The 17,552-nt window shown below is 40.4% G+C and overlaps 1 protein-coding gene across 4 annotated transcripts in view; it reads left to right on the top strand.

Annotated features, from left to right (window-relative positions):
• Positions 1-17,064, top strand: part of PRPSAP1 (phosphoribosyl pyrophosphate synthetase associated protein 1) — a 31,680-nt gene extending 14,616 nt beyond the window's left edge. For all 4 annotated transcript variants that reach the window (XM_066613244.1, XM_066613242.1, XM_066613243.1 and 1 more), the window contains 7 exons: positions 3,980-4,152; positions 5,222-5,337; positions 7,001-7,056; positions 8,426-8,571; positions 12,958-13,028; positions 14,206-14,352; positions 15,695-17,064. In XM_066613244.1, coding sequence (XP_066469341.1) covers positions 3,980-4,152; positions 5,222-5,337; positions 7,001-7,056; positions 8,426-8,571; positions 12,958-13,028; positions 14,206-14,352; positions 15,695-15,853 — 868 coding nt within the window. In that variant the 3' untranslated portion in view covers positions 15,854-17,064. The remainder of the gene's footprint in view (positions 1-3,979; positions 4,153-5,221; positions 5,338-7,000; positions 7,057-8,425; positions 8,572-12,957; positions 13,029-14,205; positions 14,353-15,694) is intronic.
• The last annotated feature ends 488 nt before the right edge of the window (positions 17,065-17,552 follow it).

Here is a 17,552-nt window from a genome sequence, read left to right as displayed (position 1 = left end):
AGCTCTCCTGAAGACTTTTAATTAATCTTTCCCATCTCTCTATTTAAGAACCTTTTGGAGGATTGTTACTCCTTTAACCAGAGTATTCTTTATAACACAACTTAATAAATGCTTCTACTTAAAATTAAAAGAAACACCTCCTTGAAACCCCTCAGTGCTATTCAGTTACGATATATTTTCAGGTCCTAATGGTGGGCAAACAACTTGCTTGCCTGAAACTAGTAGGTAAGCAACTTTTTACTGATGTGGTAAAACAGATGTTGAACTAGCATTGGAGTCTCAGAGACCTGATGAGGCGGGCCCACTACCCAGCCCTCTACCCAGCAGGGAGGGGGTGGGCCCACTACCTAGCTGGTAACTCCTGCGATACCGATGCTCATCTGGGAGGCAATGCATGTGGTCCTGCTGCCCAGCCAGTCATTGTTAGCTGGCCAAGGGAGTGTCCATATGAACCTGCCTGTCTTTTGAGGTCCTCTTAAGAGGCCCTGCAGTGAGTGTCATTGCCACTGGAAGTGCAGTTGGTAGTAACTTTGTGAATGGACCTTCTCTGTTGTGGCATCCAACCTATGAGATTCCCATGTGAGATCAAAATTGCCCCCTCTGTGTTGACCTCCTGCAAGATTTTAAAAACTTTTCCTTTTCAACAAGACTTTAGTTGAGTTGGACTGCAATCCTATACATGTTTATCTGGGAGTAAATTCCATTGAGCTTAATAGACTTACTTCTAAGTAGTTATGCATTGGATTGTGCTGTAAGTCTGCTTTTTATTTGGTTGTGTCTGGCTGCCTATCTGCCTAAATTGCCTATTATTGCCATTTTGACTTTTTTTCTTATAGTTGTTGATTTGCTTCTTTGAGTGTTGTGTTTTATGTTTATATTGCTTTTAATTATGTTAAACTGCCTTGGGTTTCACATTGAGAAAGAGAGGCAAAGTGTAAATAAATATAGTGAAATAAAAATTGTTTTAATTTCACAAAGGCTGGACCCACAAGTGATTAAACCGTTTCTGATTTGTGTCACATGCATGAGAAAGTTTACAGACATGCCCCTGAATCTGCAGGGGTTGCGTTCCCACTTCCCCCGAAGATACTTGAAATTGTGGATAAGAGTAACCAGTGGATAAGAGCAGTCAGCCTACCTAACCTTTGCTCTACTGCTGCAAAGGATGCTGGGGTGATCCCACAAATTACATAAACAGGTAGATGAAGTGAGGACATAGAGGCTTCAGTTTACATTTCCTTTGAACCAGGGCTATGCAGTGTGGGGATGAAGTTAGGCGGAATCACCCCTTTGGAGTTCTTAGAGAAGTGCGGCTGCCATAGTGGCTGCGACGATTGCCCAAACAGTCCCAACCCATGCTCTTTGAACAGTGCCTGGAACGTGTGGGTTGTGAGTGTTTGGGCGATCACAGCTGCTGCTGCAGCAGCACTTCTCTAGGAACTCTGGTGGACTCTCTAGGAACTCTAGGAACTTTGTTTCAGCAAGACATGCCTGTGGCCTCTGGGAGACTCAACTCAAATCCAGAAGGCACTCTTCAGAGGGGTGGGACACTTTTATACATTTCTGGTCCTTTGTCCTAAAATCTAGACTTCCCATTGGCTGAAATTTCACATCATAGATGGGGCAAACTCCCAATAGGCTATAGATAACATTAGAGACACCTGATAGGTGTATTTCAGGTTACAGGTTTCCATAAAAGGTAAAATTAGGCATTTAAACATACTCAATGCCTGTTCATATTCCCATCATTCAATCCAATTAAAATTAATTTGACAGGTCTTCTTACTAACATCATTTAAAGAGATGACACAATGTGCTTTGCCTGGTACCTTTCATCTTATCAGCATACTTTTCCCTTGTGTTAATGTAAACATTGAACACCTGTGGGACCTCTCTGCCAAACTAAGGTTTCTTGTCTTTTATAAAGTATCTCTTAAACTTTTCTAAGATCAAGTAATTTTTAGTCCCCTATGGCCTGCTTCTAATGACTATTATGTCCCCATATGTGGGTTACAATTTTGGGGCAAGTCTATCTTGTCCTAGCTTTTGTCTATATGTGCCTTTTTCTATTTTAGTTGCAATTCAAATAAAGAGTCTCCAAAAGCAGAAGTTTCCCTGGTACTTTTCCACTTCGTCCCTCTCATCTTCTCGCCCCCTCCTTACTTTCAAAGGGGGAGTAGCCTTGTCTCACTTTGACTTGTTGAAGGATACTGGCTTATCGAATTAAAATGTGTGCTGTTTTCTAAAGTTCATCTCTTGCAGGTGTCTTGTGGTTAGCTAGCTAGACACTTTGTTAGTTTGCCAAGAAACATTGCCAACTGATAGGACTACCGTGACATTTTAGCAGCGCAGTTAATTTAGCAGCGCAGTTAATTTAGCAGCGCAGTTAATTTTTAAGCTTTCCCCGAAGTTCATGCTTTCCCTGTCCCTTCTTCCCTTCTCTGTTACACTGTATTGATGCTTGCTACAGGTTTGGCTATCTTTTCTTGGGAGGGGGCCTGAGACAGGTAAACTGGCGTCAGTACTATACTTTACAGTTCAGTATGAAGCTTGATAGTGGGTGACAGAGCTCAATGGGGGAGCGGATCCGGATCCACGGATACCAGATCCTTGGATACGGGGGCATGCCTGTACTCCACGTACACACTTGCGTGTGTGAATTAAGCACCCTTTTCCTATGTTATGTTTTGTTGTTGTAATTTTTATCTTACATAGGTAAATAATGCTGTTTAAAAGTGTTAGAATTTTTCTTTTTCAGACAGGGCTTCTAATAATAATTGGGGCAGTTGAAATAAAACAAATAGCTATTATGTTGGTTAGATGAGTTCTTAGTAAACCTTTTTACTAAGGTTTGTAACAAGGTTACAGACTTGTTCTTAGTAAACCTTTTCCAAATTGGTTTGGCTGCCACAGTGATTCTGGGTGTGTTCTCTAGTGCATTCTCTGTTCAAGTGGGACACTGGCCAAATTTGTTGGAGCCCTCCACAAACTGAAAACATGTCTCAAATTTTCCCAATGCTCTCCTTGGGCTAGCAGAAGATTGCACTTTTTTTTAATGAATTACTGATCTTCTCAACTGACTAGTTTTTGTGTTGTACCTGAATTCCTCTGAACACAATTCGAGAAGCATTAGGTGGCTTATATTTTTTTAAATCCTTTTACCCTGCTTTTCCCACAACTTGTGACCTAAAGCACCTTGCACTCTTGCAGCCCAATCCTTTCGAAAGGCAGCGCAGTCAGAACACGTGTTCCACTGTTGCTAGATGCTGCAAAAGCACTGTAAAGTACTTTGTGGCAGTGCAGGGTACGAAGGCTGGAAGGTTTTAAAGTAAAGGTAAAGGTTCCCCCTGGCCTTAAGCCTGTCATTTCTGACTCTGGGAGCTGTGCTCATCTCCATTTCTAAGCCAAAGAGCCGGTGTTGTCTGTAGACAATTTCCATGGTCATGTGGCCAGCATGACTAAACTCCCAAGCGTACAGAATGCTGTTACCTTCCCACCAAGGTGGTACCCATTTATCTACGTGCATTTTTACCTGCTTTCAAACTGCTAGGTTGGCAGGAGCTGGGACAAACAATGGGAGCTCACCCCACTGCATGGTTTTGAACTGCCAACCTTGTGGTCAACAGGCTCATTGTCTCAGTGGTTTAACCCATTGAGCCATCACTTCCCAGTACAGGACATTAAATTGGGCCTGGAAATACACCAGCAACCAATGACACTTGCATAGCATTGGGGGTCAAAGGTTTTCAGCATGGAATCCAGGCTAACAGTTGCTGCAGCACTCTGTTGAAGCTTCCAAGCACTCTTCAAGGACAGAGTAATCCAGGTGAGGCTAAGGGAGAGATATGTTAGCTGCTATGATCTCTAAGAAAAAAGTCTGTTATATCAACCGCACAGTCACAGAATTCTGTTTATAGTATTTGTTTCATTTTCTTTTATTGGTCCATGGGTTTCTGACTAATATTTTCAACCATTTCAGAGATGTGAACACTGCAGTGATGGAACTGTTAATCATGGCGTATGCACTGAAGACGTCCTGTGCCAAAAATATCATTGGGGTCATTCCTTACTTTCCTTATAGCAAGCAAAGCAAAATGAGGAAGAGAGGCTCAATAGTCTGCAAACTGCTAGCTTCCATGTTGGCCAAAGCAGGTATGCGGTCTGATTGGGTCAACAAGATTTGATCTCCCACAATTGTGCTCAGCAATAATTTCAAGAACTTATTTAGCTGCTTACTTGTGTTACTTTTGTTAGGTGCTTGGGCAATTTTGATGTATTGCAGTATGTGGTAGAGAAGGCACATCATTGAACAACTAGTAGTCATAATCAAACCCACCCCCGCACTTATCAATGAGGTTCAGTTGGTGACTTTAACAGCCATCTTTCATGTATTGAGAATGAAAGAGGGGTGAGAGCCATAGTTTGGGTTCAACAAACCACAAGGAAAATTTCATTTGTGGAGCAGAGTTATTTTGCCCCTTCTGCTGCTACAGCCACTGAACTTGAGGGTTCATTGACTCTTGGGAATGTCGTAGGAGGTGGTGTAGGGAGCTGCATTTGGAGAGAAACCAGTAGAAATCATGGACTCATCCCTTGCACAAGCTGAAGTGCCTTCTACTCATGCTGGCATCCCTTTGGGTACAACCTTATATATTCTACCTTAAGTTCCATGAAGGAAGAATTTGATAAAACTACTTGATTTTCCTCATCTGCACACTGTAGATAATGGGCATGGTCTGTATTTGAACATTAGATGTTTGCTGAGCCAGAGCAGCTCAGGTGACTACAGATTAGGTTCATTGGGGCGTGTCCTGTTTAACCCCTATTCCGGTCTTTGTCTATTCTGTTATGTTGCTTAAATATTGCATAAAAATATTGGCACATTGCAGTATGTTTGAGTTTTTGTTTGCTCTGTGTTTCACCTACTGTGGTTTATGATAAGAAATATATTTAGGGAAAGTCAAAGTCCTCTGTAAACCAGCATCTTCTATGGTCAGCAGCATCTGTAGCCTGTAATGCACAGGAGAGTGTAGTAGGCATCCTGACAGATTACCACAATCTGAAAAATCAGATATTTATCAGTGATTAATGGCAGCCACTGCACAAGTAAGAATCTTTAAACTCGTAGTGTCTGAGTTTGTGAGTGGATGCTTTAATGCAATGGATATTTCACTTCACATTTGGAATTCTTTAGTGAATTTAACATGTTTTCTTCTTTTAGGTCTAACCCATATCATCACTATGGATCTTCATCAAAAAGAAATCCAAGGCTTTTTCAGCTTTCCTGTTGACAACCTGAGGGCATCACCTTTCTTACTTCAGTACATCCAGGAAGAGGTAAAGTCATTTTTAAACCATTAGTACTCGTGATGAATACTGTTCAGATTTATCTGAGAATAAATAGAAGATAGCACAAACCATTTACAACTGGTTAGCTAATGCTCTTACATTTCATTCTGTTTGCCATCAGCTTTATGACCCACAAATGTTGTTCAATCAATCAATTACGCCTCACCTTTCCCATGCCACAGCAAATGCTTAAAGCAGCTTACAAAATTCCATAGAAGAAATTTGCAGTCTAAAAACAATAGATGAAATAGTTACTGTAGTAACAACAATAAAACTATTGATGGTCAATTAGTTAGACCAGAATAAAGCAGCGGAACAAAAAAAAAAGCACTTATCAGTTGAGCTTGTTGAGCAACATTTGCTAATGATGGCAGCGTTCATTGTCTCTATAGCAAGAGTAACTGCACACTTTACTCAGTCAGGGAAATATACCAAACTCTTCTGTCGCTTTATTATGTCATGCAATACCCCCCCCCCCACTTTCCAGTTCCAGTTTACTTTTATGTCTTGAAAAGGGTGGTAAGAACAAAGCATTTTGAAGGGACAGGTTAGGTGCAAGAGGAGTCCTAAAGAAGAAAAATACTTAGTAGATATCCTGTAACTCATTAGAATCATTAGGAAGGATTACCTAGTCTTGTGCTGTCATCCTGGACGGGTTGATGGTTTCTAAAGAAAATGTCATATTTGACTATTTTGTGATGCAGCTAGAATAAGGAGGAAGACACTTCCAAACATCTAATGTCTCAAAACGTTATTTGGAATTCTATAATTTTATAAAACCCTTTGAGAATAATCTTGTTTGCTTAAAGGGTTGCTTTGTACTTTATAAAAAGTCATTAAGCATAAGATATGTAGTACATTTATGGGAACTTGAGTTCTTCAAGATCAAAGTTTAGGCCTGCTGGAACATCTTGTCCTTTTTCCAGATATATGGAATGTTGCTTCTAAGACTTTGGGTCTAAAATTGTACATGAAAAGCCTGGTTCTCTGGGTGATAATGTTTCCTTTTCAAGCAACGTTTGTGTCTTATGAACCATGAGTCAATCTTTCTCTTCTCTGCAACTATGTAGAATGTGATTCACACAGAAGGAGAGCATTTCATGGTGTCTGGGGTACAAACAAGATACAAGATGCATCTTCTGTCTTGTTGTTTAATAGAAGTTCTGGGATGATGTTATTTGGATCATTTGCCCATGTCTGATTTGTTAAATAACAGCTGGGTGTGTCCAGTAGGGTGTGTCCAGTGTCCAGCTAGATGTGATTGCTGTGGGGTAGAAGGAGGTTTGAAATGTTCTCTTTTGCCATGTTCCTAATCTGGATTATGACAGTCCTTGTGGCTTCTTCCCCCCTCCCCTTGGAGAGTTCCAGTAGGAGCTTCCATTATGGGTGATATAGCTGTGAGTGTGATCTGTATCAGGACCACAATGACAGTAAAGGGTTAAAGCATCTCTCCACCCCTGCCATGGTCCAGATTCTGATATCTCCTGTCCCCCTCCTCCCCTACTAATGTTTAACAACAATCATCCCTCCCTAGCAAACATGCAGGGCCCAAATTATATAACACTGCATATAATTTGGCCCGCATTCAAGTTGTAATGAATGTGTAAGAGCTACAGCTTTAAAATGTCAACATCCTTTATCTTTACTCCAGATTCCTGATTACAGAAATTCAGTAATTGTAGCCAAGTCCCCTGATGCAGCTAAGAGGTACTGTAACTGTACTTGATGTGGATACATTTAACAAGTCCTGAAAGATTCAGCTAATACACCATGTATCAGAAGTGGTCGCATGTTGTGATTCAGGCCCTCTTAGCACAAGGGAGTGTAAAAGTTTTGAGTACGAATACTAGGACAAGAGGCAGTTGTTTTTCATTGGGAGAAGATACAGTTTGTGCTAGAAACCAACATGGGCAACTGTGAATGTCCAGTAGAAGAAACTGACACAAAATTTAGACAAAGTATTTTCCTCAGTCAGAATTTGCACCAAGAACTTCTAGGAATGAGGATTTTTCTGCATCCTCTTTCCATGGGGACTCTGAACACCAGTGAGAATTCCTTAAGTTCAGACTGATATGCAAGGAATTCTGTCAAGATGTTCATTAAATTCATTACTAGACTACTGTATTTTCTGTGGGGTATATCCAGTGGCTACCTAAGGAGCAGCCAAGATGTCTTCCTAGCTTTTTCTGAATGGAAGCAGAAAATCTTTGAGTAGCAATGATAATTCTGCAGTATAATTGACCTGTTTAGCCCTAAAGCATGTTCAGTTCTTCTCACATTTCTACAGTTTAGGAGATCTTAACTCAATTGTTCTGATGCATTGTCATTCTCTATACTTCCTGGAGATTTACCTCAAGGCTGGTGCAACCTCATCTATATATGAGATAGCATGCAGTAGTGGGCTTCTTACCTGCCATTTGGCCTCTGCCAAAAGCACAGGTGGCCTCCCTTGAAGTCAGATTGGCATATTTCGTAAATGGAAACCCCAACCTCTTGCAGGCATCTATAACTGATTGGGGCAACTTGGGAGCTTTGGTATAAGAAGTGACTGTGTCAAGGAATAGCAGTGGCCAAAAAGACCTATTCCTAGAAAATATTAATCATGTTGAAATGCTATTCTCTTAGTTTTCCTATACTTACCTTTTTATGACCTTGACTTGATTTGGTTGACCTGCAGATGATGATTACTATGAAGTTATCACAAGCAGGAAAACGAATTATTAGGAAGGCTGATGCTGGCATTTTATATTGTAGGTAAATTAATATAAACTCAAATATCGAAAAATAAGCCCCTTTGGTAGTATTTGATACACTTGCAGAATAAGTAGCATTTGGTTTTCATATTAAAGTTATGGAGTGGGAATGCATTGGAATGCTCTTTCTAAAAGGAAGTTTAAGACAATAAGCCAAAACAAAATGATTAAGCACAGACTATTGTTTATTGAAACAAACAACAGGGCCAAAAACTTCTTTCCAAGGCTGAATTCTGTTTGAATAAAGCACACGGAAATGAACCAAAGAAAAGATTTTTCAGGGTGAAGGTCTTGCATCTCACTAATGTGCTGTGTTTTTACAGGGCCCAGTCTTATGCAGAGCGGCTGCGTCTAGGACTAGCAGTCATCCACGGGGAGGCTCAGTGCACAGAGCAAGATATGGATGACGGGCGCCACTCTCCTCCCACTGTAAAAAATACCACTGTGCACCCTGGCCTGGAGCTGCCCTGTATGTGATTGCATCTTTCTGTCCTTATTTTATTTGGGTTCACTGGGCAACAAAGTATGCAAGAGCTCATCTGAGTTCTCTGTTGAACAAACAAAACTGTTTTGTTTTGTTGAATGAACTGTTGAAGCATGTAAGCTGTTGAAGTAATGTACTGTTGGCCAGAAGCCAAGTAGGCTCTGAGCTTATAAATGAGAAATAATTCAAATGCCAAAGGCAGTTGACATCTTTGACCAGAGCTGAGATGTCTAGCAAAACTGAGACTTAATTCTTGTTAAACTTGTATCTGTATTGTACTAGTTCAGAGTGCAGGTGGGATGTCATGTGATGGAGTGTTCCTCCATACAAAAGCATTCTTTGCACACTGAAAACTCACATGCTGGGGAAGGAGAAAAGTCCCAGCAGACTTCTCCAGGACATCTAGTTTTTTGTCAGCTGGGAATGATCTGGTATGCAGGAACATTCAGTCATGCAGTGCCTCCTCACCTTGTAGTTTGCAGTGGTATAGTCCAGATACAGATTTATTACCTCAGTGGGAACTAAGTCAAAGAAGGTTAGATTTGGGGGCAGGAATAATAGACCTGGAAAGCAGCTAGGAGAGGGTGGGAGTTCTGGTAGTATAGCCATGCTTTCGTTAGATGTATTACATGTCCTCCTATACAGCATATAATTCCAGTTAGGAATGAGAGAGCCTTAGCCAGGGGGCCATCAGTTATTCACACCTTTGCTCAGCACTAGGCTTTATGAATACGTCTCTGGCAAGGCAACTTTTTCTCAAAGAACAAGTAGGGATATAAATGTGCACTCAATAGTATGACCACATACTATCAGGCCAGATCAAAGTTTTTTCAACTTTCCTTTGGTAAACAGAATATTGTTGCTTGAATTCTGGATTAAGACAGAATACCACTGGACACATCGTCTTATAACACATTTGAATGACCCCTTTCAAATAGCATATCCACTTTTGTATTTGTGTTAGCAACTTTGCAACCACTGATGTAAAGAGAGTCTTGTAGTATTTCACACAGCCTGTTGTCAGGTGGAGGGATTTACAACATACCTTAGGTTTAGGGATATTTAGGCATCTGCTGTCATAGCCTTAAGGACTGGGCAGGAATGTTCACTTGACTACTGTTTCCTTAATTTAAAAAGAAAACTGTTGTAGCTACCTGAGTTGGTTTCTACATTAACACAACACACCCTGTTCACTTACTGCTTTGAGAAACTAGTGAGAAATTCTGGAATTGATTTTTTTTTCTTCCATTTATAGCAGAATGAATTCTTTTGAAATGTTAGGTGAATAATGGCTTGCAGCTTCTCTCTTTCCTCCAGAGAGTAATTCTTTCTTGGACTGGGCAGGTATATTCCCCTGACTACCATTTCCTTAATTTAAAGAGAAAGAGCGAGCCCATGCTTTGAGAACTGAGAAGAAAAGGAGGAGCTGCTTTTAATATTGGTATTCCATGAAGATATAATTTAGAGCTGAAATGGTTCGTTTTAAATTCTTTATTTATGTAGACTTCTATTTTTACAAATGATGAAAACTCAACTAATATAGACATGCATGCACACACATACAAAACTTAAGGTGCCAAACAAAACTACAGTGCTGTTAAAGCAAAAATTAGTAAGTACCATACACTTCATATATACTCACCTCTATAAACAGAATAATAAAAATGAATAGTTTACTTACAATATTGATACAGTGATGCCTCGCAAGACGAAATTAATTCATTCCGTGAGTCGTTTTGTATTGCGAAAATTTCGTCTTGTGAAGCACGGTTTCCCATAGGAATGCATTGAAATTTAATTAATGCGTTCCTATGGGCAAAAAAAGTCAGAACAAAGTCAAATTTGGTTTACAAAGTGTTTATTAAGTGCTCTTTAAAGGCATACATACTGTACAGAGGATTTCAAAAATTTCAAGCACAAAACTTCAATGCATCCTGGGTATTAACAGTTGTGCGATTTAAAACAAACCAAAACAAAAAAAATGCAAAAAAATTCATCTTGCGAAGCACGGCCATAGAAAAATTCGTCTTGCGAGTCACCAAAAAAATTGCAAAACGCTTTCGTCTTGGGAGTTTTTCGTTGCGCGAGGCATTCGTCTTGTGAGGCATCACTGTACTTAAATGTTAAATGTTTTGCTTCTGTTAGAGCAGTGGTACCCAAAGTCCACCTTAGGAGGAGGGAACCACTTAAGTCTTTGTGGGGACGGGGGATTGCGGCAACTCGATCCCCAGGATCAGGCTCCTTCCAGGGAAAGGGAGGGGTTCTGGCTTACCTGAAGCCAGTGATGGGCTTCCGGAAGTGCAGGGACACTTCTGCAGGGCTCCCCAAACTTCAAATAAAAATCACGATTGAAAACTACTTTGGAAAGCCCTTAAGGGGCCAAAGCTGAGTGCTTCCCTGGCTGGTGGATTGCAACCCACCAGTTTAGGAACCACTATGCCAGAGGTAAGTGAAAATCAAATTTCAGGTCAGAGTGGCATTTACCAGTAAAATAGTACTGAATTTCCAGCATTTAGCTTGGCTTAGTGTTTTTGAGAGAGATTTGCTCTGGTCCATTTGATGTAAGCAGAATCCCTGTCCTTTGATGCTAGCTAAAGCTGGAAGCCATAGGTAATCCTCGGGGTGTTGGGTTAACTCAGTTTCCCTATCAAGAGACTTTTATTACTACTGAAACAAGATTAATGTTTAACCTGCACTGGTAGGTAGTTTCTACAATTGAAATGTTTAGCCTTATCTTGCAAGTCTGATTCTGTTTTATTAAAAGTGCCCTTGGCTCCTGCCTTAATCCTCTAACACAGGGGTGCTCAAACTTTCAAATTTAGGGATGCTGGACCTTTAACAAGTGTATAGAAGAGAGAATTTCAGCAGGTGTAGCTTGTCATCTGTGGGATGACAAGTTGCACCTGCTGCAATTCTCTCTTCTATACACTTGTTAAAGGTCCAGCATCCCTAAATTTGAAAGTTTGAGCACCCCTGCTCTAACATAAGAAAACCATTCCCTCTGTCTAATGCTCCTCTGTCTCAGTGCATTGGCAAGATGGCAATAAACACTGCCAAAGAGAAATTCCGTCAAAGATCTGCTGAGTCGGAATTAAGTTACCTGCATAAGTGCTGGCTAAGATAATGTGCAGCAGTGAATAAGGTTATTGTTGCATGTCACAAAATGAGCTCTTTTGCTAAGTGCCTAGATTACTTTGACTGACATTATAAATGTTTTAAGGTAGTTGCTGCTAAATATGTAGTTTGCCTTAGGCTGCAATCCTGTACACAGGAGTAAGTCCCACTGAAGTCAATAGGACTTACTTCTGAATCAACATGAATAATTGTTGTTTGCTTTTAGTTTCTGTAACTGAATTTCATATTCTGTTGCAGACTTTTTAAAAATTTTAAATAGCCAAGCCACCTGTTCTTCTGCACTGTCAGATTTATTAATGCAAAAGTACTTACAGATACACCAGTCCCTGCAGGAAACCTGAGGTGTATCAGGGCCAAACTAAACGTGATAGGAAAGCTATAAGCTTGCAGTAGCATATCTGATATACTCATATTTAAAGTAGAATGTTGGTGTTTTGTTTTGTGCACACACACACAAAAGAAGGTAAGTGGCACTAAAACTCTTCCCCCTCATTGCATTTTGCAACTCTTCTGGTATGGGGGCTGGGGGAAAAGTCCTTCTAAGGAACAGTTTACAATTGGGTTTTGAGAGGGGGGAGGCAGAAGACTTTACTCCTCATTTGCATATTCCTTTTGTGTGTTTAAACAAAAGCCATCCCTCAATTTCTATGTCAAAGGGGTAGACATGTGAACAAATACATGTGGCTACCCTGACACCATTATAGCTTGGCCTTATATTTTAAAAAGATGGTTTAAATCAGTGCAATGGGTTTTATTTTATTTTTCACATTTTTATACCATCTTTCCTCCAAGGAGCTTGGGTGGTGAACATGGTTCCTTTCCTCCTTTTGTCCTCACAACAACCTTGTAAGATAGGTGAGGCTGAGAGTTACTGATTGACTCAAGGTCACCCAGGAAGCTTTCTGGCTGAGTGGGGATTGAACCTGACTCTTCCAGGTCTAAGTCTGACTCTTGAACCCCTACACCATCCTGGTTTTTTGGAATGTCATTTTTGTTTTAAAATTCTTGTTTGCTTATTCCATACATTCAGGGTTACTTATGTTGGACAAAGTGTTTGTTCCTTTTTGTGTTAAAGATAATGATTAAGGATACTTTTTGTACTGTATATCATTGGTAAAATGAGTTTTAAGTATATTCCACATAAGAGAACTAGGCTATATGTTTACAATGAAGGAAAGACAAATTTGCATTAAGCAGTGCAATAAAACTTAGGTTACTAAAACTGTTTTTTCTTAGTGTTGATGGCCAAAGAGAAACCACCGATAACAGTAGTTGGAGACGTTGGAGGTAGAATTGCCATAATTGTGGTAAGGAACCAAAAGACCAGTAGGATGAATTAGATTTTCTTCTGCTTTATCTCTCTCAAATATTTATGTAGCTGAGATTTCCATTCTGGGCTAAAAGCCATTAATTATTTGTGTTGGAATACTAAGTATCACTTCAATTTATTTCACTACAGTATAGTTTCAGTTTTCCTGCATTAAAAACATCGTACTTCAGAATCAAGTGTTCATTTCAGTTTACTTTGGCTTGCATTCCTGAAATCTTCCTATCTGATATGCACACCATCACCCCTCTGTTGCACAGTAGGATCTTATTAAGGGCCACTGTGTGCTGCTGCACTTGCAGCTGTTGACATCAGTTACATGTTGAGCACAATTCTTCCCCTTCCCACAAAACTCTGGGTTTGCTAGTCTTTCTGACTTATTTGGAAGGAAGAATGTCTTACTATGAAAGATTAGACATCTTAGCTTTAGCAAACTTGCAATACATGCACATGCCCTCCCACTGTGTCATAGTATTCCATATGTGCAAGTGGTGAAAAAGTAGTTTTGGTCTGCTCTTTGATCTAAGAGCTGCATAATCGCCAGAATTGGGTGTGCTTCTTAAGTATTTCAGAGTCCAGCCCAGAGTCATGGGGTACTTCAGTTTGCATGGCTGATGCAGGACTAGAACATGCTGTATGGTTCACCTGGATGACTTTTCATAGTGAGCATAAAACCGTTCTGGAGAAAAAGTGCCTGCCTGATGCTTCCTGGGTTCTGTGCTCCACAGCAAAGTGCATCCATGGCACATGAAGCTGTGTTATGAACTTACTCTTAGAAGAGAGGTATCTCTCCCACTGGAAACCATTTTTGAGTTTTCAAAGAGCCAGATCCTTTAGGCATTAGGATTTCTGTCTCGATGGATTTTGTTTTCTTCTAGCGCCATTTCCTTGAAAAGACAACTTTGGTGGAAAAGTTTGCCTTAAGCATATATTTATTCCTTGGAGTACTTTAGCCCTTGCTTCAACCAGCGGTCATCTGGTATAAAATTCCTGCCACCAAAGTACTGTTGGCAATATATCAAAATTTCCCATCCATGACTCTAGGTAGAGGTCAGTGAAGCATCTTACAGAAGTAGTAAAGACTTGTAAAGCAGGGGAATAATTCCTGTTGCTTCAGTCATTTCCAGATTCTAACTGGGGCTTGCTTTGTTTCTCAGGATGACATAATTGATGATGTGGAAAGCTTTGTGGCAGCTGCAGAAATCCTGAAAGAGCGTGGTGCTTACAAGATTTTCATCATGGCCACTCACGGGCTCTTGTCTGCAGATGCTCCACGTCTCATTGAAGAATCATCCATTGATGAGGCAGGTCTTGGGAGACTATGTATTAAAATATCAAAATGATGGATTTGAACTCATTCGTAAGTTGGCAAAGACTTGTGGAAACGTCATTAATTGGCTTCATCTTGCATCCACCTTCCTAGAGAAGATGCTTGCAGCAAAAAGTTAATTTGAGCTAGTGGTTTGAGCTGATATCTGGGACCAAATGCCATTGGCTTCTCACTCCAGGAAAAATAATAGTTGGCTTAAATTAAAACCTTCCACACAGAGGATTATCTAAGGTTTATTTTCATAACCATAGTCATTTTCCTGTTGTATCTTGAAGTGCTTGATAGTGCTTTGCTCTATACTGGATACAGCATATTCTGTCTACTGCCACAGCTCAACACTTAATGTCTCCAGATCATAGAAATACAGTGCTGTGCTACGGCAGCTGCCTTACTGTGTTTTTCCAAGCAAGAAAATTCAGTAGAGTATTACAGTGGCAGCACTTGTGGTACGTTCTGTCTTCAGTGTTTAAAAGCCAATGGAGAGCAATGAGCACAGCTATTACATAGCACTGTGTGTTCTCCTCTGGGGCCCTGCCATGGGAAATTGCATGGCTGTGATGAATTCTAGCCCTGTGTTTAATTAAAAAGGGGAACTGTGCTACTAGCCAGGGTTGGTTGGTTGTTTTTAATGCTGGAATGGAGGCAGAGGAGCCCTGGAGGCCACAACAACCCCCTTTTGGTAATGCTAGTTTCTGGCAATTTTTTCAGTGAGGTGGGTAATGGAGAGTTAATGCAGTTCAGTGTACTCAGTGTACAGAATTCTACTAGATTTGCATAATTGGTAATGGTTGGTGCTTGTTTGGAAGAAGCAGGTTGATTGAATGGACCTCGGATGCTGTGATGGAGGAACACAAAGCACTAAGATATCTTTCTGTTTATGATGGTTTGGATTTGAGACGTTTAGACAGTTGTACAGTATTGGGAGGCTTCCATTCGGCTCCTGTTCTTGCTGCCGAACGGAAGCCTTTTTAAAACCAAAACTACTCTTGTAGATGCTTTCTATGCGTAGCTATGTTCATTCCATTAGAGAAGGGCTTCACATGGTGTTCTCTTTCAGCTATCATTTCTAGAACATCTTTCACTTTGTTCTTCTAAGTTTTGGAATAGTTGTATTAACTATTTTGAGAGCCACCAAATGCCTTAAACAGTGAAAAGCATTGTTGTTTGGTTGTTACATCAGTCTCACGTGTTCCATGTTAGGAAGCCCCTCCCATTGATTTTCTTTTTAAAGCAGAATTCTGTGTCTCATTAACTGTAATCTGAACAGATGCTTCAGCTGTGTTTCTAAATGCCTTTCCTTTCTCATCCATTGGTAGGTGGTGGTCACCAACACAGTTCCCCATGAAGTGCAGAAGCTGCAGTGTCCCAAGATAAAGACTGTGGATATTAGTTTGATCCTCTCTGAAGCTATCCGTCGGATCCACAATGGGGAGTCCATGGCTTACCTTTTCCGTAATATCACCGTGGATGATTAGATATTTTTTGTCACCCCCCATGTCTGGTTCTTCCAGTAGAAGAAAGGAAATGTGCATGAACAGCAGTGCCATAAAGTTGATAGCATAATATTTTTTTTGAGGTTTTATAAGGGGCCTGGGTATTAAGGGGCAGATGCCATCAGATATGAGTAACTGAGTTTCACTGGTCCAGCAGTTCTCTGTTGAGGCTAAGTTAGATCAAAATATATAGATACTGGAGTCTTAACATTGTTTGAAAGATACTAGTGGTGGCCTCTTGCCCTTGACATGCAGAAATTGTTTCTAGTTGGAGAATGACCTTGGTATCTTATTGAGATTTGAGTTATTCCACAAATTCTCCAGGCACACATGCTGTCAAGGGACTTGGAAGGAAGCAAGTTTCTTCTTCCAGTACTGGTATGTGCAAGACCCCTTTTTCAATATTGGGAGCTATTCCTAATCTCATGGATGCAGCAGAGCTTCCTCTTGTGAAATCATCTACAGTTACATTTTATCGAAGCCTAGGTAACTTCATCAGCAATAATATAGCATGATGCTAATGATTCCAAAGGGGTGGTAGAATCTAGAACATGTTACCTCTGTTTCATAGAGTGCTAAATTCTAATCCCACCTATCTGACCGATAAGGGGAGAGTAAGACTATTTAACTCCTACAACAGTTTGTAGTAAAGTGTATGATCAGGCATGGTCTGATGGGATTTACCCTGAGGTGGCATTCTGTGCTTGCATTCAACCTAAGGGTACGCTGGCTAGAAAATGTGGAAAAATCCATGCAGAATCTTACCCAGCTCAGCTTCTGATGCTGGACAGTTAGGAAAATTGTACTTTTGTGCCTATAAGGGACCACTGTCTGCTGTCAACACTAAGACCTTTTCTTGGGTGATTCAGTGTGCTTCCTAATGCAGCGGCTCTTATTAAGAAGGCATACAGAATTTCCTATTTGAGCTTGTCCATTAGATTTTAGTCCCTAACTTGGGAATTGAAACTGTCTATCCCTTTTGCTATATTGTTTTAAACACATGCTTCTAAGATGCCAGTATTCCACTCATAAGTTTCCTACAACTTCTATCCGGTCCTCTCCATGGTTGGAATTGCTCTTCTAATCCCTGTGCATCAAAATCTTGATGATCCATGAGAAATGGATCTTGCTTTCATTTCTAATAACTTTTGGTTATATGCAAGAATGAATAATAAACATATATGACAGTGAAAGCCCTGGAGATTTTCCGCAAATGATTGCAGGGTAGGTCCTAAGCACTATAAATCTAAGGGCATTTCTGAAATACCAATCTTTACAAAGTCGGTTCACAAAATTTTGTCTTCAAGAGTCTGCATACCTGATGGAGGCGACTTACTTCAACAGCCATTTTGTTCCAAAAATCAGTCAATAATCATTTGCCAGTGAGTGTCTATCAGAATTCTAAGGTTGGCAATGCACATTGCCCTCTATGGTATATAAGGGAGAGATGAGACTAGACCAACTCAACTTAACTCTCTTAATGGTGGCAGCCACCTGTAAGAGACAGAGATGAAGGCAAGGTGAAGCAAAGTCTGATTTCCTGACCGTACTGCTCTATTAACTTTCCTTGAGGGACCCATCTGGAGATATGTCTAGCCCTTTTCTTCTCCCTGATTTTAACTGGTACCATAAATTCGTAAATTTCAACCCTGCCTCCATTAGGTTTTTCAGTTCAGACACT

Source organism: Tiliqua scincoides, chromosome 2, assembly GCF_035046505.1.
Source record: "Tiliqua scincoides isolate rTilSci1 chromosome 2, rTilSci1.hap2, whole genome shotgun sequence".
Lineage (NCBI taxonomy): Eukaryota > Metazoa > Chordata > Lepidosauria > Squamata > Scincidae > Tiliqua > Tiliqua scincoides.
Note: the sequence above shows the minus strand (reverse complement) of the source record. Positions and strands in the feature narration are given on the sequence as shown.